The sequence below is a fragment of the Podarcis melisellensis genome, assembly GCF_964234715.1.
Source record: "Podarcis melisellensis genome assembly, chromosome: 7".
Taxonomy (NCBI): domain Eukaryota; kingdom Metazoa; phylum Chordata; class Lepidosauria; order Squamata; family Lacertidae; genus Podarcis; species Podarcis melisellensis.
In genome coordinates this window covers 13,355,109-13,380,038 of record NC_138539.1, presented here as the reverse complement: position 1 = coordinate 13,380,038, position 24,930 = coordinate 13,355,109, and the positions used below count along the sequence as shown (strand labels likewise).

The 24,930-nt window shown below is 44.8% G+C and overlaps 1 protein-coding gene across 3 annotated transcripts in view; it reads left to right on the top strand.

The window, feature by feature from the left end:
- The window catches only part of NSMCE2 (NSE2 (MMS21) homolog, SMC5-SMC6 complex SUMO ligase), a 193,492-nt gene that overhangs the window by 70,912 nt on the left and 97,650 nt on the right, over window positions 1–24,930 (top strand). For all 3 annotated transcript variants that reach the window (XM_081919034.1, XM_081919032.1, XM_081919033.1), the window contains exon 4: window positions 2,008–2,161. In XM_081919034.1, coding sequence (XP_081775160.1) covers window positions 2,008–2,161 — 154 coding nt within the window. The remainder of the gene's footprint in view (window positions 1–2,007; window positions 2,162–24,930) is intronic.

The following is a 24,930-nucleotide window of genomic DNA, read 5'->3' as shown; positions in this document are numbered from 1 at the left end:
AACACAAGAACGGGGCCTTTTCGTTGGTGGCTTCCTGCTTGTGGAATGCTCTCCCCAGGGAGGTTCGCTTGGCTCCTTTATTGCATACCTTTAGGCTCCAGGCAATAACATTCCTCTTCTCCCTGGACTGTGGAAGAGGGGTTATTGTTTTTCCTTGTTATTATGTTATGGGTTTTACAATATATATATTGTAAATCACTCTCTGATCTTTTGATGAAGGGCAATATGGAAATTTAATTAATAATAAAAATTCGGTAAAAATAGTGTGTGGAGCATATAGACAGGGAACTTGGAGATCTTGGCTGGAGAGGTGAGTTTTTAGAGGGATCTTCAAGCCTCTGTACAGCCCCAGAAGTATTTGCATAGTGCTTTTGAGCCCAGGTTTTCAAATTGTATTTCCAGGGAATCTGATTGTTCCTCAGACATTTCATCATAAAAAGATTAGTACTTTTTGACATACTTCCCCCAAAAGTGCGTCCCTCCCTACTAATCTTCCCCTGCGTTGTGTAGCCACAGACAAGTGTTCCTAGCAGGTCCCAAAAGCCCTGCCAGCACTCCACATTCATTCAAGGTGCACTCTAGAATATGCCTCTGAAAATGCTTGTGTCAGTCTTATACTGTGACAGAGCTGGATTTCTGTTTTTTTTTTTTACTTAAATTTTTGTAAGCTCACTCTGTAGCTAGAAAGCCAGTCCCTTTGATTTTCCCTGGAACAGTGTGCAGGCACCCTTGAAACTTCAGGATATCTTTGCTGAGATCTTTGCCATCTCATCTAGTCAGCTAAGGACTCAGGAATGTGATTGTGCTTTCCAGTCAGAGATGGTGCTTTTGGGATGCTCCTATACATGCAAATGTATACCTATATCTGCTGAATCAGGCCATCCTTTTTACTCACTTATGTTCGACAAGTCCCTGCCCAAATGCTGGCATAGAGAGAAAGAGTCAGGACCACACTGGACCTCTCTGCTCTGAGGGGAAGGAGGGTGGTCCAGCCTTTCCCATTGACCATGCTGACTGGGAATGATGGGAATTAGTAGTGCAACAACCTATGAAGGGAGTCAGATTGATGAAGGCTGAACATGGTGCATTCATCCAACACATTGGCTATCCTTTCCCCCCCAAGCAACACTTCAAGTGCTTTTTGTGGCAATTGAATGTGCTGTTGAAGGGACGTGGGTGGCGCTGTGGGTTAAACCACTGAGCCTAGGACTTGCCGATCAGAAGGTCAGTGGTTTGAATCCCTGTGATGGGGTGAGCTCCCGTTGCTTGGTCCCTGCTCCTGCCAAGCTAGCAGTTTGAAAGCACACCAGTGCAAGTAGATAAACAGGTACCATTCCGGCGGAAAGGTAAACGGCGTTTCCGTGCGCTACTCTGGTTCGCCAGAAGTGGCTTAGTCATGCTGGCCACATGACCCGGAAGCTGTACGCCGGCTCCCTCGGCCAGTAAAGCGAGATGAGCGCCGCAACCCCAGAGTTGGCCGTGACCAGACCTAATGGTCAGGGGTCCCTTTACCTTTAATGTGCTGTTGTGCACCCAGTGTATAAATTACTATTGAAAATATTTCATTTCTGGTGACATTTTCTGTTCTGTTCTGTTCTCTGTTTCACCTTTAATAGCCTTAAGGTGTGAATGCAACTGTAATGCCAAGTGGGTCTCTTAACACCTTTATGTGCCACAGTTCTGTGTGTAGCTAAATTTTACCGTCTTTCCAGGGTTTTCATTCCGATCAGGAGCCAGTCCATAACCGTAATGCAGTAATCAGATTTTAATGACAACTGCAGAATATATAAATAACCACTTCTGCCCGCTTTCAATCCCAGAGTTTAGTAGCAGTTTGATGGAGTTGAATACAGAGGAAAGTCTCATAAATTTACCAGTACTTCAAGTATAGCTGCTCCCTCTCCTCTTTAAAATGGGACGAGAAGCATGATGTGCTCTGGCGAGTCACAAGATTACAGCTATTTATTTATTAATCTAAGTGTTTATTTTATCTCTGTTTTTCCACAGCTAAAGCGAGACAAGCCAGAAACATTGCCGGATTTGAAAAATGTAGTTGAAGAGAAGTTTGAAGCCTTGGAAAGCGGAAACAGTGACCTTGACTTGCAGGGAAATGAGAAATATGTCCACTTTAAGGAGCAGCTCAGGCAAATGAAGGCGCAGTGTAAGTCTTTTCTTTATCACCATACTTGGAGAGTTCTGAGAAGGTACAAGCAGCTGATCCCCTTCTCTTAGCTCTGTCTCTCACTGTGAACCTTGAGCAGGGAAGCGACTCTCAGGTGAGGTTCCCAGCAAAATAGGAATTTGATCTCCCTGCGCCGTTCCCACCAGGCTGCCCCTCAGGGTGAGCTAGGGTGAAACAGGATATTGCCAAAATTCCCCAGCCAAACTTTGTGATTGGGAGCCATGCTGGAGCTCCTCTTCCCTGTTCGTTGATCTCACCCGTTTATAAAGTGTGCCAGAGATTTATGCGATATGCTTCGTTTGAATTAATAGGTAAACTTAAAATGCATTCTGCAGAAGACCAGTTTTCTTTTTCCTTTTTAATCTGCTAGTGAATTGTTTAAAGTACAAAAGGCAGCAATTGGGGAGCAATCTGTGATTTGCATTTCTTCCGTAGGACTGAATGAAAGTTTTCACTCCATGCAGCAAAACATAACCCAGTAGGTAATAAGCAGTGATTCCTCCCCCCTCCCCCTTTCTTGAGTCTCTCTCACGGTGCTGGGCTTATTTGCATGCATATGTAATGCAAATCTTGCTTCACATCCCTTTTTTATGTTTGAAGTCGAGCTTTTTTTTATTTTACACTTATGCTATATTCTCGTTTTGATAGGATCTTTTAAAGAAGGATTAGGTAAGCTGTTTTCATTTTGTCACTCTTAACAAATTGCTCCAGTTTCACAACCCAGGATATGTTGCAATCCTAAGGAGACCTTTGCTTTAATCATGGAACTATATTGTTGGAAAATGCTTACAGTGTCTGTTCCCAGGTTTTCGGATTGGGCACAAGGAGCATGTAAGGCTGCAGCCTATTAAAATCCCTTATGGCCTAATTCAGCTTGCTCTCAAAATGTGCTCCAGGGAACTCCAGGTTTCCTTGTAAGCTTCTCCTGAGTTTATTGAGCCCTCGATGAGCTTACATAGTTGCTGTGGACCCCAACCCAGATTCTTCAGAATGCAAATGAAATAAAGTCAGGAAATACCAATATACGACCAACATTTGTTAACCATCCATCCCTATTGCTAGCAATCATAAAATGTAAAATATATCTTATTAAATGCAGATGTTCCGCCTTGTCATCGTAAGGCACACACTCTGTATAGCTTGCCCCCATGACCTTTATTTTTGAGGCTAATTAAATTCATCCCACTATACCTCACAAACGTATTTCCCCCTCCTCAGTCCTTTTCCCTAGGACTTTGTTCATCTCCTGCACAGTCCCACCCACTCCAGGGGGGTTGATACTGACAGCTCTAAGAAACCATGCAGAAGATTCCCTGAAAGGCACCCTGACTACCAGGACTGAACCTTCTTGTTTCATGCAGAGCTCCAGGGGGAGTCCCAGGATTAACTCCCAGGTCACAAGGAGGCCCAGTTAGGAGGCCCAGTTGACTTGGCTGGCATGCCATGTGAGGGCTGGATTTTTCTTCTTCTTCTGCATCATCAAAAATGTCTTGGAAACCTCCACAATGTGATTGGGATATCTGATGGGTGGATTCTTCCTTGGGCGGAAGACGTTCCTAGAAAGGAAATTGTCGCTGAATTATAATTTCTAGCTCAGAGCGCGAAGGAGCAATTGCAGGTTCCGAGTACTTATACGCTGCTTTATGCTGCAAAAGCTTCTCATGGCGGCTTGCAAAAGAGCCTTGTAATCGCATTCAGATCTGGTGTCACGAAGAGGGATGTGGTGCCAGGATTATTTAGGAGTCATTTCAGCCTCCACCTACTAGGCAGCAGAACTCCATGGGTTTTCCCTAGTGCAGCTGGATCTCAAGTCCTCCTTGCAACTGCCGCCCCTTTCTTTGCATACGTTCTTGGCAGCATCAGCAAGGAGGCCTCGCTGAAGGCCTCTTGTCATGGCATCACCTCCTGCTCAGTTCCTTCAATGGTGCAATGGCAGTATCGCCGGTGTAAGGAGACCTGGGATTCTGGAGTTCCCAGGGCAGCAGATGCCCTTAACTATAAGGTGAAGATTCCACGGCCCTTCTTTGCACATTCCAGAGCCCACACATGAGGATTGCAATATAAGGGAAGTCCCCCTGGTGCTGTTGCTGTCTCTCTGTGCCTTTGTTGTGCTCATCTTTTAAGTGGGGGGGGGGGTGGATAGGACTTGTCCCCTTTAAATATGTTGTCAGGTGAGCATTTTCGTTTCTGTGTAGTGCTGCTTTTACATGTTTTGCTTTATTATTTTTGCTAATAATAATAAAGCCAATATATAGACTAATATAGAAATAAAGACTAATAAATATGGCAACTAGTAAAATTATTACCAATACAGTGGTACCTCTGGATGCGAACAGGATCCGTTCCAGAGCCCTGTTCGCATCCAGAAGCGAGCACAATCCGCGTCTGTGTGTGCGCGGGTCACGATTTTGCTGCTTCTGCGCATGACATCATTTTGACCGTCTGCGCATGTGCGAGTGGTGAAACCCGGAAGTAACACACTCCATTACTTCTGGGTTGCCGCAGTGCGCAACCTGAAAATACTTATCCTGAAGGTAAGACTGTAATATATAGGTTACATTTTATAATAAACTATTTTTAATAATAAAATAATATTAATAATATATGGGGTCTTAGGGGAGGGGTAGTAGCTTTGGTGGGAGACACATTGTTCTCGTACTGCGGTAGTTTGTTCACCTTTGGTCCTCATCCTGCATTAAGCTCTCACCTGTGGCTCCTAGAAGATGTCAGCATGTGACAGTGGCCACACCCTGGAAACTGCTTCGTCTGGCTGACTAAACCAGGTGAGCGCAGTCAATGGGTCTCGAAACCTCGGTGAGTTAGGGACTTCTCCTACATGAGAAGAGAGGCTCTGGTGGGTTGAGTGGAGTAGGCCAATGGTCCAATGGTCAAGAACGTGGTTTCTGTACTTGCTGTAGAGGGAAGTGAGGGGCAGATGGGGCCTATCAATCTGCCAAGGTAGATGGAAGCCCATCCAAGAAAAGGTTAAGGAGTAAATCCTACACAAAAATGGGGCGGAGTCCCTAAGGCGGTTGGATGGCGCCTTGTACGCTTCCTTCCAGCAGCTCCTGCAGCCAAGCTGGTGCCAAACGTATTGCTCTGCTTTCTTTTGGACCACATCAGTGAGGCCGAGAGGGTGGCGGTCTTGTTGCATCTCTAGACCTGTGCCCCTAAGTTGATGTTTTTGTGTGCTTGTGTGTGTTAAGTGAGTTAAGAAAATGGCCACAAGGAAAAGCTAGGGAGTGTGGCTTAAGTGAGGAAGGGGAAAGGTTCAAGAGGGCAGATCCTGCCCTTCCTTTGCTCCTAAATGTGGTTGACAGCATATGTGTGCACAGCCCTGTGTTTGTGTGCCTCCTGCATGGCCCAGGAGCAAAGGGCCCTCACCCCTTGCCACTGCTATCAGATGACCCCATGCTGTAATCAATGCAAAAGGAAGCCTGCTTACTTACACAAGGACTTTCTTAACACTTCGTGGAATGTTTCACAATAGATAACTGGCGGTCAGTGGACTGGTCGGCATCCCAACTCCAGCTGGAAGGGTGACTTCCAGCATCCCCTCTGCAGTAGCTCATGTGCTACCAAGTCCCTAGGTTAGCCAAAACTTTCTTTCTGCTCCTCCAGAAGCAGCAATCCTGTATTGTATCTCGTAAATTGGAACTGATTGGGCGAGTTTCTCCCTAACAGTCGCATTCTCAGGCAGCAACTGAGAGAAAACCCATCTAGCTGGAATGCAAGGGGCCTCCAACCCCTTGACCGGCAGCGTTGTGACTGAGTGACTTTTATTATGCTTGCACGGAAGAAGCCTTTGGGAACTTCTCAGCCGAGCATTATGCTTGCTGAGGCTTAGTGGTGGAGCAATTGCATTTCCCCACCAGCATCACTTCATCAGATCATCCTGTTCCCATATTTCTTGACTGTATAAGTAATTCATTTGTGCAACTTGGTTGGGTTACAAAATCATTACCTCTTGTGACCGGGCTGGCTTGCACTCACCAGAAACATCATACATATTTCAGATGCTGGAGATTGCATCTGAATTTCTGATAAGCTTAGAAGATCTGCACTCTGAAACTTTTTTTTAAGTGTCATGTCTCTCAAGGTGGTATGTGATGTCCAGTTTTAAGGAACATACAAATTTGTACAAGAAACCCCAACAGTTGAATATTGAATGGTTCTTAGCTTTCAGTTGTTTTAAGAGTCCCAGTTTCTAAGTCATTATCAGGCTGCATTCCTCCATCTGGTTGGTTATACAAAGGCGAGTTCCATTTCTTTTAAAGATATTTTTAAAATGTGTATAATTGTGCATAGGGTGGCTGCCTTGGGAAATATATGGTTGGTTCATTATAATTGTTAGCTGCTTTGTTTAAGGGTGCTCAGATTGCTTGAGGTTATGGGGTAAGGGAGATTAAAAATTAGTGCAGAATATTTGGCCATATTTTTGCATTGCTTTGCAGGAATGGGGAGAATTTGAAGTTGCTCACAGAGACATTCTCCATTTTGGGGGATGCAAGCAAATGGGAGGAGAGGGATTAGCAGTAAAAGGAGAGAGTGGCGTGCATTTTTAAAGCCTTCTTTTTGCAGAAGAATTACGGCCATAGGCCCATATTCAATACATCATACAGCAAAACAGGTATAACAGAATAAAATTAAAATTAATAGATTAAAATACGTTTAAATCAAGTACATCTCAAACCGTAAATTTCTAAATTCCATTAAAGTAAGAACAATATAGCGCTTAAAATATCAAATTATCAATATAAATCAATATTATTTAGGCAAAATCAATTATCATGGAGTAATCCATTTTTCCTCTTGTAAGCTAATACTGTTATCAGAAATCTGGCAACAGAATGGGACCTACTCGGATCAGAATCTTCCAGTAAATGTATTAGCTGTGTTTCCAAGGAGTCACCCGAGATTTCCAATAATAAAGGGGACAAAAATCTAATCCGAGAAACTGAATGTAGTGAACAACAGAATAGTATATGTTGTAAGGATTCTATAGATCTATTATCACATACGCACACCGCTGAGATCTGACCATTGGAAAATCTATTATTCAAGACATTGGAAGGAAAGGCGTTAAATCTTGCCTTAATAAAGGCATATCTGTGGGCCGCTACAGACAAAGAAGTCAAATAAGATGGTATCTGCTGAGAGGGCACTATGCCAAGATTTAATGGTGGCTTTTTGCAGAAGGTTTCCCAGATACTCTATTGGAATAAAAGAGTGCTGGGGCAGGCCGGGCCTCCTAAACTATGGGTAGGCAAACCAAGGTCCTTGGGCTGGATCCGGCCCAATCGCCTTCTAAATCCGGCTTGTGGACGCTTCAGGAATCAGCGGGTTTTTACATGAGTAGAATGTGTGCTTTTATTTAAAATGCATCTCTGGGTTATTTGTGGGGCATAGGAATTCATTCATTCTCCCCCCCCCCAAAAAAAAAATATAGTCCGGCCCCCCACAAGGTCTGAGGGACAGTGGACCGGCCCCCTGCTGAAAAAGTATGCTGACCCCTGCCCTAAACTGAAGAGGCATCTTTCAGTAAAGGCAGGGCTTGCAGGAGATGTAATTGCTGCTCCTAGACATGACTCGCTTGAAGGCAGGTTGTTGCTGAAGCGACATCCGTTCTCTGCTCTCCTATAGCTCATCCTGAGCACTGCACAAGGTCTCGCCTTAGATGAAGTCAGCGCTCACATCATAATACTGGGTGGGCTTTGCATCTAGTGGTCAAAAGCACTTCCCTGACATGTCCAGTGTGGTGTAGTGGTTAAGAGCAGTAGACTCGTAATCTGGTGAACCGGGTTCGCTCCCCCGCTCCTCCACATGCAGCTGCTGGGTGACCTTGGGCTAATCACACTTCTCTCAGCCCCACTCACCTCACAGAGTGTTTGTTGTGGGGGAGGAATGGAAAGGAGATTGTTAGCTGCTTTGAGACTCTTTTCTTCCTCTGCTTTGAGGAGTAATGATGACAGCCCATTCAGAAAGTCGCTGGGAAGGGGGCATCAGAGATTGGACCTCCCTGTACCCTCTAGAGGACATCTGTAAAACCCAAAGACCCCTGGAAGTAGAAATACAAAGAAAGCACTGTAAAAAGTAGAGATGTAGACCAAAACAGCTAATTTAGGAAAGAAGTATAAAACAGTAAACCAAACTTCAAATCATCCAGCAGTCACAAGAATAAAATTGAGAGTTACTGTTCTTTGGAGAGATGTTCACCGAACAGTTCAGGCAGATAAAATTGTCTTCATCTGATGTAGAGATGGGAACCTCTATTAAAAGCTCTTCTTATGGCACAGCAGGAAGGCAAAGTGATATATACCATATTGGCCCAAATATAAGCCGTACCTGAATATAAGGGTGCTGCATACCTTAAGGCCGCAAATATAAGCCACACTTTTAACTTTTGGGGGAAAAGTGAGGCTTACGTCCAGGCCAAGACAGTAGGTGCTTAAATAAACAATCTCTTGGTGCTTCTGGAAAATAGTGACTTTCAGTTGCCCTGAATTTGAGTAAAATAAATATAATTTGGAGAGGGGCAGGATTCACTGCCCCTTTCTTGCAGTGCATGTTTGCTCAGAAGTAAACCTCCCTAATTTCAATGGGGACCCGCTCTCTGGTACGTGCGCATAGGATTAGAGCCTTTAATTTACGTCTAGACTCATAACCAGAAGTTGTGTAGGAAGCTTCTTCCCACAGTCAGAAGAGCAATAAGCAATAGCTGCTTGATTACTTTATCTCACTCTAGGCTGCAAATAATAATTACTGGAGCTTAAGTCTAATGAATAAAGGCGGCGCATTAGCATGCCAAGCAAGAAAGCACTTCTTTAGCTGGCATTCGTAATAATGTGTAATTGTTTGGCAATCTCGTTTAGCTCTGGTAAATCTATCTACATAATTACCTTTGAGTTTTTGTCTAATATCCACCCCTGAGCTGGTGGGGTAGTGCTGCAGTAAAGAGATGGGAATAAGCAAAATCAGGCGAGATTTCACCCCTGCGATGTGCACCATGCTCTCTCTTGAGTGTGCCGACATCCCCAGACGCTCCCCATGCACGCACCTTTCAGACACTTAACTAGCCGCATGTACCGTCTTTTACCGTGTATAACACGCCCCCATGTATAAGATGCCCCCTATTTTGGGGGACTCAAAATTAAGAAAATGGGGGGAGATTGCCCAGAGATGTTGAGCTTTTTGGGGGGAGGTTTGCCCAAGGTTCTAGGGTGGGATTGCCGAGCTTTCTTGGGGGGTTGGTTTCGACGAAAACCGCTAACCTGCTTGCTGAACGCTATTGCACGCGCCGTGGAAGACGAAAATACTATACCTGCTCGCCACCAAAGGCCCGCCCAATTGCAGCAACAACAGCCAATCCACAGCAGCCCTTGCAGAAGTCACCAGTCACCCAAACAATCGCCACATATAATATCATGCTTGCGGCAGCAACCAGTCACCTGTCTCCACTCTGCACTGTCCATGTATAAGGTGACCCCCATTTTTTCAGATTAATTTATCATAAAAACCCCTCGTCTAATACACAGTACGGTAACTTTAAAATGCGGCTCGGAAAGGTATTTACCGCCCCCGCCCCCCCCCCCCGCTCATTACTGACATTCATTTAGCCGTTTATTTAGTGCATGTACTAAAGCACATGGAGTATACTATTCAAGTACATTTAAGCACCTTTAAGGGCTCTGATGGGAAGAAGGCAAACCACAAAACAAAGAAAACACCTCCTCTAGCAGGTTAAAAAAAAAGAGGAAAAGCACCTGCAGGTACTTGAAATAAAATTTATTCCAACCCTGACACGTTTTTGGAACAAATCCCTCCCGGGGGCAAAGGTGGTGCATTTTTAGCAGCCGTTCATATCAAATGTGGGGCACTCCAGTGATTTTTTAAATAAGTAAGATACATATTTATTAGAATGTTGTTTTATTTCTATACTTCCATTGAATATGCTTGGTGCTTTGCAGAGGCAAATGCCCTGCATGGAGGAATGTGCATTGCAATATAAATAACAAAACAAACAAACAACAACCATGATAAAAAATTAAATTAAAAACCCATAGGTTTCAAAATCTGGAGAGCAGGCTAATCTCTGCTGCATTAGACAGGATCCCCTCCACCCAACAAAGCAATTTTAATTGATGCATTTTTTGCATATCACTATTAGTATCTGCAAGCTGGTTGCACGTCTACCTTTTAGAAAGAGCAGCACATGCATGTTTAGCCTGCTTTCATTACAGTGTTGTTCTTTGATCCAGCCCTCCTTACTGGAAGAGTGGGGTTGCTGCAAGTCACTCACACCATACTTCCCCTTATAGCCTGAAGATACCTTTGACAGCCTTGACTAATCACAATGTTGCTTCAGGACGTGAAATCAGATGTTCAGACGTAGTGCTCTTTATAGAAATAAAATGATGTGTAACGCAAAAACGAATAATTGCAGCGTAGTGGCTATGAATTCGTTGAACTGTAAAATCCAGTTTGCAGCGTGTTTCAGCACTCTTCCAAAAGAGGGTACATGACACACAGAAAACACAGTGTAATGGAAGTCCAGAGCAAACCTTTAAACCAGTGGGTCTTGGGTATTTCCTGGCCTTGCCAGCAAAAATCCCAGGTGACCTGGGATTTTCTGTGAGCAAAGTGTGTGTTTCGAACCCTGTAATATATCCGGAGAACAGGTCTCCTTTTGCCCACTTGCGTTATTCTCACCAAGGTGGTGGCTTTGATTTGCCTTCCCATGGTTGATCCATGCATACGGCTTTGTGTTTCCAACTTAAGACCCATCGAAAACATCTCATCCAGTTCAATCTTTGAAAAACAGCTTTGAAAAGCTTTTTCATATTCTCCAGTGTGCTACCCTTGCCGTTGTGGTGGCTGCTTGTTGAACGGTTCATTTATCCAGTCTGTGTAAGGTTTACTGCACATGTAACTTGTTAAGATAGACTTGTACATTTATCCACTCCTTGTTTACAGTATCTCCAGGCTTTGTCTTGCACATGGCACCTTAGTATGTTTGTTGTTCGAATGGTTACAAGTCTATCTCTATTCTAGCTATTATTCTAGTAAATTTGGTTTTATACTTATAAGCCAGCTTGTGGTGTTGTTGATTTGTTGTATTTCCTAGCCCTGCCAGCAAAAATCCTTTTAACTGGGGGTGACCTGGGATTTTCTGTGAGCAAAGCGTGTGTTTCGTCACTGAGCCAGGGCCTCTCTCCAAAGTGCTGCTTCCCTCCCAGTTAATTTGATTTCAGTTTCCATTGAAATTGATTGGGAGTAGATTCAGGACAGACAGAATGTCCGCGCTCTCATAAAATACACAATGACTACTAGCTCAGGTGGCTTTTATAGGGGAACTCTGTGGACTCAGAGAGGATGCAGCTGTTGATGAATATGCCTCCTAACAACGCAGCTGCAGCAAAACGTTGCAGTGCGAAGTGCAGGAGCCAGTGTGTTCACTGTGCCTTCCTCCATGATACTTCCTTCCGTGGTCACTGAACACACCCAGTCCTCATTGCACTGTGTGTCCCCCTCCCGTCCAACTTCGCACCCCAGATCCCTTGGCTGAATATTGCAAAAGTAGAGGTTTCCTCAAACCTTTTGATAGCTCCCTCTTCCCTGTGGGTGGTCCCATTTAGGCTACAAACGCAACAGCCATTATGCCTGAGTGCCAGAAATCGAGGGATTGATGGCCATATGGAACCATCATGCTCTCAGAGCAGAATGCTAATGCCTACCAGTAGCTGTGAAGCAACAGCAAGGGGGTGCCTTCATGCCTTGCTTGTGGTCCTCTTGGAGGCATCTAATTGCCCACTAGGAAAGCAGGATGCTGAACTGGCTAGACTTTCCCCCCGAGGCATTGGAGTTCCTTCGTAATTCTCTTTTCTGCATGTTTGCCTTCTCCCATCTCCCCTTATCCCCAGGCAACCTCTGCTCATGAAACTGAGCCCTGGCTTCCAGGTTCCTCTTCTGCCTGGCACTTAGAAGACACACAAACCCTAAGAGGCAATTTACATGATGAAGCTGTAATCCTTCCTTCCTTTTTTTCTTCCCATGTGCATTCACAGGGTAAGAAAGGTCTGCCTGCTACCAGCTTATCTGTGACACCAATTTCTTACCGCATCCAAGTTAGCATCCTATAACTCGATAAGCATCGTTGTGTTAATTGGTCCTAGTTCCACCCACAGCCTGCTGATGGATGCACAAGTCATATGCTTTGGTCCAGTAAAAAAAGAAGGCTGTGTTGTGTTGTGCGAAGCATATTACTAACAGGAGTTTTATGGTGCTCTGCATGAAGAGAGGCATGTTGTTGATTGCATTTTTTGGAATTGGAGAAAAGTAGAGAAAGTAGCCAAGTGAGTCATGAAACCCAAATGTGTCAAAATTTGGAGGGTTTGTTTGGTGTTTTGTTTTTTTTAATGAAAAAGGAATGTGTCCCCGTAATTTATTTGGCTTAACTCTTTTGCGTATTGGTTGCCCATCTGCACCATAAACATTGCTGAGGAGCAACCATGGAAACTCTTGTTTTTCCTGCCATTGCTAAATTTACTCTGGGTTGAACATTAACACTGTGCCTGGCAATACTTTCAAAGCAAAAAATAGCTTTAGAGTGACTCACCGTGACTCATTTTACTGCTCGGCCTGCTATACTGCCTGAAGGTTGACATTGAACGAGTTGGCAGCTTGCATCGCTGCAGGTTTTTTTCCCCTTCTTCTAGGAACTCTGAACACATTTCATTCTTGCGAATTGCCATCTTGTGCAATAATACGAAAAGCAGCAATGTGTTTGTTTTGCTTTCAAAGTCAAATGAATCAGAGAGTGGTGAAAGACACACACACACACACACACACACACACACACAGAAAGACATGATTCTGGAAAATGCAGGTTCTCTGAATTCAGGTTTTGGCTCCAGGAACAGGCTGATTGCATTACAAAGCTTAAACTTCATGACACTTTATACTGGTTATGCAACCTGTTGCGTTCAAATTGTTTTAGCATAGCTTGGAGGGGGCTGTTCAAGGAATGCTTTCTTTTCTTGTTTAATAGTGGGGGGGAAAGCTGAGCCACTCTACGCCTTTCTTTTTTAAGTGTACAGTTTCATTGCAGTTTCCCTGGGAATTTTACAAGAGAAATACAGCCCAGTACAAATTAAATCAGGAAAAAAGGAAAGGGGAAGGAGGGGGGATGGGACGCGGGTGGCGCTGTGGGTAAAACCTCAGTGCCTAGGACTTGCTGATCGTAAGGTCGGCGGTTCAAATCCCCGCGGCGGGGTGAGCTCCCGTCGTTTGGTCCCAGCTCCTTGCCACCTAGCGGTTCGAAAGTACCCTTAAGTGCAAGTAGATAAATAGGTACTGCTTTATAGCGGGAAGGTAAACAGCGTTTCTGTGTGGTACGCTGGTGCTGGCTCGCCAGATGCAGCTATGTCACGCTGGCCACGTGACCCGGAAGTGTCTTCGGACAGCTCTGGCTCCCGGCCTATAGAGTGAGATGAGCGCGCAACCCTAGAGTCGGACACGACTGGCCCGTATGGGCAAGGGGTACCTTTACCTTTTAAGGAGGGGGGAGGGTGTAGTCATCTTATAGGAAAGGAAACGGAACATTCATACAACTCCAAATGCATTCAGCTAGTGATGGTTGCGTGTATTAAAAATTGGTATATTTCAGAGGTTGAACCTGTGAGCATCCATTTCCTTTCAGAGGCCACCTTTGGTGTCCATGTAGTCCCTCCCCGCTGCTCAAATTGAGCTTTAAAGAAACATTAGAGCCAATATAATGGTTTCTAGTTTGGTTGAAATGTGCGTATGTGGTGATGCGCAGAATGGGTTTTTTTCAGCTTTGCATTCCCATGGGTACCAAAAGTTTGGTGCAGATGATACCTGTATAGCAGAGTTGGTATCTACAGAGTCTCTCCATGACATGAAAGACACACGAGACACAAAAGAAGACCCTGCTGGATCAGGCCAATGTCCCATCTAGCTCAACATCCTGTTCTCAAAGTGGTCACCCAGGTGGCCTATGGGAATCTCCAAAGCAGGACCCAACTGCAAGAACACTCCTAGTATTCGGAAACATTGCTTCACCTGGCTGTGGCTACAGAGTGTAGCCATCTAGACTTGTAGCTGTCGTTCACAGTAGACATCACTGCAATCTGGGAACCTCTGCAACCTGAAACCTTTTTTGCTTGCAAAATAACTTCTTGGTCCATTATCGGGAGCCAGCTTAAAGCACTACCACCTACCTCTTTTAAAATTCCTTGGGTGTTTCATTTTCGGAGGATCCAAATCTCCATTGAGAAATTTCATCTGGCTAAAAATGGTTGCCATTACAATATTTCCTGCTCATGATGGACCAAGCATCATTGCTTTTTAAAAAGGCTCGTTGGGCAGAGTTATTCCATAATGCATGCTCTTCGGCAATATCTCCTGATTTACTGTATGTCATCTGCCCCTCCAAATTAGATATTCTGAATGCTAAAATGTATTTTATTCATATGTTGTAAGCTATTGCCCTGCGTAGGAGAGTGGGGATCCTCAGGCCCAGGCCTCTCTTCCTGGCTTTCAGGACACTCTGGGCCACACCACTCCCCAGATCTTCTCCATACCCTCCTTGAGTTATTTTGCCTGTTCTACATGTGTCCTTGAAGTCTGACTGTTGCTCCTTGTTTTCCTGGATGGAGGGTAGAGATTCCAGTTTAGGGTCTTCTTCACTGTTGGGATAGTTGCCTACCCTTTCAGCACATGTACGGGGCGCATTGAAAAATGGCATCCCCACACCTGCAACCCAAATGTTATAGGTGGCAGCCATTTTAGGTGCTTGCTGTTGACATGCGATCACTGATGCACAGGTCAGTCCTTGTGGACCTGGAAGAGGGCGGAATGGGGACAGAATGGAACAGGGTCCATTTGCTTATACACGCTCAAGAACTGGGGGCTGACTCCCTGCACGAAATGGTTGTCATCTTGCGCTGAAGAGGAGTGAGTGAATGAGAAAGAGACTTGAGGAAGCTTCCATAGTAGCCCCTTCTTTCCTCCAACTGCCACCTCAGGGGCTTATGAGGGCCATATTGCCCTGAGGAGTGAGGAGGAGAAGCAATGGCACTTTTTCTAAACAAACAAGTTGTCTTATTCATTATCTTGTAACTGTCAGGTGTGCATGCAGGAGCCAGGCCCTGTGATCAATAGGACTTTGCAGGATTGGGGCCTTCCTAAGTTTGTTCAGAAGAGGCAAGGGGCGGCCTCACAGGTGAGGCTGATTGGTAACTCACAGCACCAGGTGGCAAGAGCTGGGGAGGGATATCAGGTCAGCATTTCCCTTCGGCTCTTTGCCACAGCAACACATTTCCTGCCTTGCTGCGTTTGGCTTCTTGATTCCTGATCCTTGAACCTTGGCTTCTTGACTCCCTGCTTCTTGATCCTCGGACTCTTGGCTTCCTGACTCCTGGCTTCTGGACCCCTGTTCCTGCTCCCACCCCGCCATCTTGTCCCTGGTCCTGACGTCCCCTGCCGGGACTTCGATCGCCCATGAACCGGACCGTGACAGTAACTTGGAAAAAAGCCATGATTCTTATTGTTGTAATAATCCACTCGGTGAGATCCGCGTGAAAACCAGTATATAAATACTGCAAAATAAATGTACCCTCACCCTATCACCTCAGAACTCCACCGCCTCATCCCGCTGGTTGCACAGATGCTGCTTTCTTTATCGGCCTTCTTCATTCATGGAGGGAGAAAGGGAGGAGGTAGACAGGCCGCCCACCAATATGAAGCAGATGGTTGTTGATTTACTCCATACGTGGGAGGAGCGATGGTTGGTTTGCTGTCTTCCGATCTCCATTGTGCGAGGGCTAGAGCGCACGTGGTGGTCACCATGGAAATGCTGCCCAAAGCAGGCTTCTTGGAGCTAACAGTCTGTGCCTCATCAGGCAACTCCTCCTCCTGCAAGTTGCTGGGAGTTCCTCCTTCTTGCCCCCTTCATCATCAGCTTGACGTGAGCGCGGAGCAGGTTGGCGAAAGCTACTCAACACACGGAGGGCACTCAATAAACGTTCTGACTTTTGTAAGGGTGCCACAGAATTCTTTCCCAAAAAACTAATAGCAAGAGTAGGGGGTCGCTGACAGATTTCAAGGCTGTTAAAGGGTCCTCCTCTGCTGAGGTGAGGGACAGGAAGCCATGGCTTTTAAACCCCAAGGAGGTAGTTTTGTGTAGCATATCAGGAAGAGCCTTGCAGATGCCAGGCAAGTTCATAATCATGTGAGAAGAGCTCTGCTGGATTAGAGGAATGGTTTGATCTAGTGGTTTGAGAGCCAGTGGGGTGTAGTGGTTAAGAGTGGTGGACTTGTAATCTGGTGAACCGGGTTCGCTTCCCCGCTCCTCCATATGCAGCTGCTGGGTGACCTTGGGCTAGTCACACTTCTCTGAAGTCTCTCAGCCCCACTCACGTCACAGAGTGATTGTTGTGGGGGAGGAAGGGAAAGGAGAATGTTAGCCGCTTTGAGACTCCTTCGGGTAGTGATAAAGCGGGATATCAAATCCAAACTCCTCCTCCTCTTCTTCTTCTTCTAGTCCAATATTCTGTTCTCAGGGTGGCACTTGCCTCTGGGATACCTTGCAAGCAGAATCCCCAGCAACTGGTATTTATAATACTTCTGATGGCCAAAACCCATAATCACTAGTAGCTACTGATAGTCTTATCCTCCATCATCTTCTCATTTTGGGCCAGGGGCAAGAGGTAGTCAAAAGAAGGTTTCACAGACACCTTCTGGCTCTGCAGGGAGCTCGAGGTGGCATGTGTGATTCTCCCCCTCCTCATTTAATCCCCAGAACAACCAAGTGAGGCAGGTTAGGTTGAGATGCAGGGACTTGCCCAAGCTCACCCAGTGGGCGTTACAGCCGAGGGGGGGATTTTGAATCCTGGCCTCTCAGGTTCTAGTCTGACACTAGCCACTTGAACCACACTGCTTCTCAGATGCTGTTGTTGTTTTTGCTTAATCTATTCTACGCCATCCATCAGTAGAACTTGCAGAGCAGCTTTTTAAGGTAATTAAAAACCAGGAGTATTAAACCAAACGAACAAGCAAACCCCAGGGAGCACTGTAACAATAAATATGGAACCAACAATAATTGAATAGATAAAATAGCAGAGAGTAATGGCTGAAAACAGCCAGCCGTACAATTTAGCTGGGTTTTTAGAACAAACTGCAACTAGCTTTCCGCAGATCACGGGTGCAAAACCTTCCCCGCCCCCCCCGAGACACCCATAGCTCTTGTACACTAGATGATAAAAAGACCAGGGAAATAACATGTTTGAGGTCCACCGTGGCTCTTACAACTCTATAAACTTAGCTTTGAACATGGTTAGTTAATTTTCATTTCATTTTTATCAGTGCCTTCAGAGCACTTTTGCAATATAGGCACCGATAAAGATTGGGGGTTGTTGCACGCAGTGGCGGAGGAAGAGGAGTGGGGGGGGGGAGCACACTGCCCCCGGCAGCATGATCCCGGTGGGGTGCCATTGCAGCTGTCCCCGTGCTGGGCGCCCCGCAGGTGGCATGCTATGCCCCCAGGACACCCACCACGCCCCTGTGGGTGGCACGCCACGCCCCTGGGATGCATGCCAGCCCTGCCCCCCCCGCTCTCTGTCCCCCGGTGCCGTAGCATGAAGCTCCGCCACTGGTTGCACAGTAGTTGGGGAGCATGCATTGCTAAAACCTGTTTTGTGGTTATGCAGAGGATTTTGGTGCTGGCAAAACCAGCACCAATTACAAACAATTTATCTTTCAGTTCAAACTGATGCTATCAAGTGCCTCATTATCTGAGGAACTCATCAATTCATATACAATGGATGGAAGCTCTAATGTGCAATTCTAAATCTCCTAGTAATTATACGGTTGGCCGTAGCCAGTTTCTGCCGTGACACTCAAGAGTTCCTGTCACATGGTTCAAAAGCAAAACCAAACTTTGTTAATCTAAAAGTAAGATCAGTGCGGTTTGATTACTGCGCACTCTTGTGAATTGCAAATGATGTCCATGCCTTTGTCTCCTAGTGCAATATTCTGGTTAAGTGTTGCTTAACACAGTATGCTCTTTTTATCCCCTCACTTTCTTTATTTTCCTTATGGAAGAAAGAGAATATACACTCTCGCATAAATATACATGCACAGAATAAATATGATTCTTCTCAAAAGTGTAAAGTGAATGTAAAAGGAAAGATACTTGGAAATTCTTTACAATCTTACTCATGCCACCATATAAAATAATATTTCAGATCCAAATTTAAACAAGGAAAACAAAGATAATGGGTGTTCACTATCTTAATAATCATTACAACAACAACAACAACAACAACAACAATAATAATAATAATAATGAATATAATCCATTTCCCAGGAGGGGAATGAAATCACTGTTCTTTGGGGTATGAACAAACTTCAAGATTTCCCTTATATTGGTATCTGTGTTTTTTAAAAATAAAAAATCCAGTGCCTTTCTGAATCAATCTGTCCTCTCTCCACTTTCATCTGTGTTTTGAACTGCTCTGTGTAAAAGGAAGTTCTGTGCTTCCCCATTCACTATGATGGATAATCTAAAAATGCCTAGAACTTTCCTCCCTCTTGACCAAAGTGGATGAAATTTATGGGCACAGGAGCCCATTTACAATTGATTAAGCCTTCCAGATCACATACAGAAAAAGTGTGGCCCTGTGTGTCAGAGAAGAGGAGGCAGATGGCCCTCTCTCCTCCATCCCTCCTGCAAAAAGCACATCATCATTATCATCATTGGCGAGTGGGATGAACTTTGAACAGCCACGAGGAGGGGCTGAACAGGAAGAGATCGTGTCAGAGCTGGAGAAAGGCAGGAGACAGTCTTGTCACCCAAAACCAGGTGCTGCCTTTGTAGGAGACATCAGTTGCACCTGCCCTGAGAAAGTGCGCATGTCGGGACATTGCCATAACTGCTGCTCAGTTGTGAAACTCTTGCTTTCCAATATACCTTGAAATCTTGACTCTTGGACCTTGTTCTCACTGCTGAGCCTGTTCTGCTACTAGCCTGAATAATGCAGCTTTTCCTGACTCTGAAGTTAAGTGCCACTATCATGTTTTGGGACAGGAGCCTGACAATGTCCCAATAGCATAGGGGGGTAGCTGTATCAAACATGGTGGCTATGTTTCAAAGTACATTATTATTACTACTACTACTACTACTACTAATATTATTTCAGCCACTGTGGTGACACACCAGGGCATCCCAGCGCAGAGTTTAGGAATTCTGTGAAATGGTCAAAAACTGCTTAATTAGAATATATATATATATATATATATATATATATATATGGCATGTCAGTTAGTTTGAACCTTTCCCCTTCAATTTAGATACCTACTAGAGTATGGGAATCCGTGGATTCCTATCAGCAACTAGCAGGTAAACAAGAGATTTATTTCCCAATGACTCTTTTTTCCCCTTTCTCGTTCATATGATCGTGACAAATTTGATTGCACAAGAATGGTCACATTCCAAAGTTGCAATCAGGTTCTGGAGGGCTTAGTTGCGCAATTGCTTACTGTGTCACATTGCAGGACAGTGACCTTACAGTGGGAGAGGGGAAATGGTTTTCTTTTCCCTAGCGCAGTGTTAGTTTTCAGCTCTGCAGGCTAAATACTCACGTCCTGCTATGTTCAGTCATCGTGAACCTATTAATTGGCTGGCATGATTTGTTTGTTACAATTATTAGTCACTCTTTTCACAAAAGAACTTTAAGGATCCTTCTTAGTCTGCGGTATGTATACTGAAGGCAATATTCCACTTTCTCAAAACCTGAGCCTGGAGTGGGGGAGCCTTTTCGGGTTGGGCTACTGACCTTTTCTGTAGCGAGACTCACCTTGTAGGTGAGATCTACCAGGCCCTGACACTATGCTGTTAATTACCCTTAGCTGCTCATTTGTGTGTTCTCCTGGCTTGTTATTTTAATAGTCCTCATTTTCTGGATGTGCTTTATTACAGTGGTACCTCGGGTTACATTCTTAATTCGTTCTGGAGGTCCGTTCTTAACCTGAAACTGTTCTTAACCTGAAGCACCACTTTAGCTAATGCAGCGTCCTGCTGCTGCCGCGCCACCGGAGCACGATTTCTGTTCTCATCCTGAAGCAAAGTTCTTAACCCGAGGTATTATTTCTGGGTTAGCGGAGTCTGTAACCTGAAGCATCTGTAACCTGAAGTGTATTTAACCTGAGGTACCACTGTATATGATACCTTGGTCATTTTATTTCTTTCATATTACAAGGAATCTCGGTCTTGAATAATTCAACTTCAGTTCACCTGGCGGGAAAATACGGGTTATAAGTTTAAGGAAACGAAGTTTGCGTGATTGGTGGCTTGGCCCTCCGTCCCCTACAGCCAGATGCTGTTATGGGAAAGAGCTGTGTGATTGGATGCCGTGACATTTTCATCTTCACTTAAAAGGTGCCGCAAGAAACTCCAAGCATGATCGGAGCAGCACCACTGGGGAAGGGCAGATTAACCACTCACAGGTCGGTACCCATTTCCCTCCTCTAAATTGACCCACCTCAAGCTGCTCCCCCCCCCCCAGGCAGAACCGTACAGGCACAGCATAGTAACTTGCATTTTCTTCCTCTGGAACAAACATCAATTTGGGATTTGGATTTGGATCCCCCCATGGCTGTTTTAAAGGAAGAATAAAGGATCTTCAGTCTCCCTTGTAAGTTTGGAAATTAGATACTACCACCTTATATACCGCGATTTTTAATCTCATCCAAAAGTGGAGTCTTGGATGTGTTGCTAGCATGCCAAATTTCCAGTGTGAGCTCATTATGGAGGGCGAAATGATGCAATTCTGCTGCTCCCAGACTTGAGGGAAGAGATTGCTTGATTAGGAATAGAGTTCAGCATTTATGAAAGGAGCAGATCCCAGTGTGGATCTATTTGGATAGAGACTGAGCCGAAATTCACCTCTCCCCACCCCTAAAATTAGGCTCCAAGCCTTAATAGAGACTTGTACAGTTCTCAGTTTCACCCATTGGTTTTCACTTTCCCCCATAGAAGTGAATGGCTGCCATTCCCTCATATGGGGGAAAATCCGACAACAGTATTTTATTTTAGGGGCAGCATTAGCCTGAGGGACAAACTGTGAGTGGACTCTTCTCCACCAGCATGGACCATGTTAGTTAGACAATTCATTATATATCCCTTCTACCAAAACCATACTCATAATCATTAAAGGCTTCTTGCAAATGTTTATGTAATAGATTGATTGATGGATGAGTAAAAACAGCATGCAATGTAGTACGCAATCAAAACATTTTAAGACCGTTTTGAGCTGAAACTGGTTGCTCCTCTATTTTGATTTCCTACTTCTGTAATTCAAAGGCTTAGGCGCCTCTTGCAAAATGTGACTTCCTGAGAAGTGATCCCACTTCCTACACTGTTGCATAAATGGGGGCTTAACCACTTCTTTTATTGGCTTCCAGTTCCACTCTACCTTAATGGATGCAGCCCCCACGACACCGGGAGATCGTTGGCAAAGGAAAAACAAGGATGATTGAGGATAATTATCCTTGCAAATTCACCCCAGGGATGGGGGGAACGGGCTTCCCTTGCAGTTAGTCTTGGTACCTGGCTCTCCCTCCAGCATGGAATACGGGGGTTAGGGAGGCACTGAGTGCAAAAGCACTTTGCCTTCCAAAAACCCTCCAACTCTGCCACTAAGAAGCAGAGGTTCTCCTGTCAATTAGAGCTTAATTGGACTAAGGTACAGACACGCGGGTGGCGCTGTGGGTCAAACCACAGAGCCTAGGGCTTGCCAATCAGAAGGTTGGCGGTTCGAATCTTTGCGACGGGATGAATTCCCTTTGTTCGGTCCCTGCTCCTGCCAACCTAGCAGTTTGAAAGCACAAAGTGCAAGTAGATAAATAGGTACCGCTCTGGCGGAAAGGTAAACGGCGTTTCCGTGCGCTGCTCTGGTTCGCCAGAAGCGGCTCAGTCATGCTGGCCACATGACCCGGAAGCTGTACGCCGGCTCCCTCGGCCAATAAAGCGAGATGAGCGCCGCAACCCCAGAGTCGGTCACAACTGGACCTAATGGTAGTCCTGCTGCTGCCGCGGGAAGAGAGGAAGGATGTTTGTGAGTTTCCCCAAAGCATCTGTTCGTTTACTGTTGGAATTAGAAAGGTAGATTTAATAGACTTTTGTTCTCGTCCAGCAGGGAAGTTCTTAAGGATACAAGTTGTGGAATAATTTTCTCTCCACTGCTTTCTGGTGGAAAATCTCATAGATGCTAAGTACAGTTTTTGAGTTTCTGTCAAGAGGTATGGAACAGGAATTGCAAAAGTATCTCCACACTAGTCAATGAATTTTTTTTTGTTTCATTCCATCTGAGTTCTAACGCACCATTCACAAAGAATCAGCTAGAGTGGTCTAGGATGAGGTCTTGCTGGTATAATATAATATTAATATTTACAACCAGAGGAAGGTTTCATTTTTGGAATAATAAATTTTCAGAGTTGGTTTTACAGTTATATCAAAAATTACTGATTTTGGTTATACTGTTAGAAATACATAGACAGATAATTATGAAATTATTGTGAGGTTTAATAAGTTAACTTAATATTTGGACAACTTTTCTGCTATACTTTGTTGGATGAAAAAAATAATCATTTCCTTAATAACAATTTAAACTATTTATTTAACTAAAACAATATTATAGCATATGTATCCATGTTTGTTAACTGATGTGGTTAACCCTTAAGACTGAATTTTAGCACACATGAAAAACTTAAAACAAATCCTTATTTCCTGATGAATAGCCTTTGGACTATAATGTACCGGTAACTTAAACAGAAAACTATCTTTAGAAAGATTTTTTCCTCCAAAAACATTTTATTTTAAAAATCCAATGTAAATAAAAAAAATGATATAAAAAAAATCCGATTTTTTTTAAAAAAAAATCATTGATTTGTATCCACTCCGCCATTCAGTGACAGAACCTCCTTTCTGGGGGTTGACCATCAGCTCAAGTGATGCAGCACTTGGAAAACAGGAGCCAGTGGAACAATAATGGAATCCAGAAACTCTTAATGTTTTGCAGTTCAGCTCAAGTGCATATTCTCTCTCTTGCCTGGCTGAAAATAATTGCACTTGATTGAATCGTGTTATGTTTCAATCCGTTCTGAATAGTAGTTAAAAAAACGATCATGCCTACTATGGGAGCTGAGTGGGCACTGCCACATTGCAAAGCCCTCAAATGGTTCTTCTCTTCTTCTTCTTTGGCAATCACTCGTAGCCGAGTAAGATTGTCTTCCATAAACACGGTTTTAACAATGAATCCGTAAGGGACTGTGGAGGCCAATTCTGGATCCACACGTCCTTCCACAGTGGGAACACAGGTTTCCGGGCAGGAGTTGATCACGGTGAGGGTTTGCCAAGCGTGCCTTCCTCTTAGCACGTTTCTCCCTTGCGTCCTGAGTTTGAGTGTCTTCAAAGCCCATGACACCTTTGGTAAAGGCTGTTCTCCAACTGGAGCGCTCGCAGGCCAGTGTTTCCCAATTGTTGGTGTTTATACTACATTTTAATTTTTTTTTGGCCTTGAGACAGTCTTTAAACCTCTTTTGTTGACCACTGGCATTACGCTTTCCATTTTTAAGTTTGGAGAGTCCCATGGACTGCAAGAAGATCAAACCTATCCATTCTGAAGGAAATCAGCCCTGAGTGCTCACTGGAAGGACAGATCCTGAAGCTGAGGCTCCAATACTTTGGCCACCTCATGAGAAGAGAAGACTCCCTGGAAAGGACCCTGATGTTGGGAAAGATGGAGGGCACAAGGAGAAGGAGAGGACAGAGGACGAGATGGTTGGACAGTGTTCTCGAAGCTACCAGCATGAGTTGACCAAACTGTGGGAGGCAGTGGAAGACAGGAGTGCCTGGCGTGCTCTGGTCCATGGGGTCACGAAGAGTCGGACACAACTAAACGACTAAACAACAACAAGTTGCTTTGGAAGACGATAACCAGGCATGCCCACAACATGACCAGTCCAACAAAGTTGATGTTGAGTGGGCACTGCCACATTGCAAAGCCCTCTTATGGTCCTTGACGGTGGTGGCAGAAGAAGAGCAAAGACTGTGTGGGGAAGGGAGCCATGGGTAGAGCAGCAGTCCACGACCTCAGGTGGCTAGAGCCAGAGGAAACCTGTCTTCTTGAGCAATAGCTTACCTTTGGCCTACTCGCAAGCAAAACAAGGGAGTCAAGAAGCAGGTAGGGCAGGAAAGCTACACCTAAAAGGCAGGCGGAAGTGGCAGGCCAAGGAAGGAGGAGTGCTGCGTTGTTCTGGAGAACAGGATGGCCATTTAGACATAGCTAGCGCTGGAAGAATGACGCCACCGAAAAAGGATTGCATCACCAACCAAAGAGGACATAGATTTACATAACATTGACAGATACTACTTCATATTTACAGGCACACGTTTAGAAATAATGACTATAGTTTTAAATTAAACACATCTCACTGTAAGTGGGGAAGACTTTGACCAGGTGGCCCCAGTCTGCTGTCTGGGTGCTGCCAGTTGAGGGTACCTTCAAGGTCCCTGCTCTCGCTCCTTGTGATTCTTTTATCTTTAAACCAGACAATTCTGCAAAATGAAGAACTGCCCTTCTGGTTTGTGTGAAGGAGAAGAACCTTGGAGAAGAACAGGCCTCCCCCTGGATGAGGCTAAAGTGAGCCTAAATTTTAAACTTTGATCA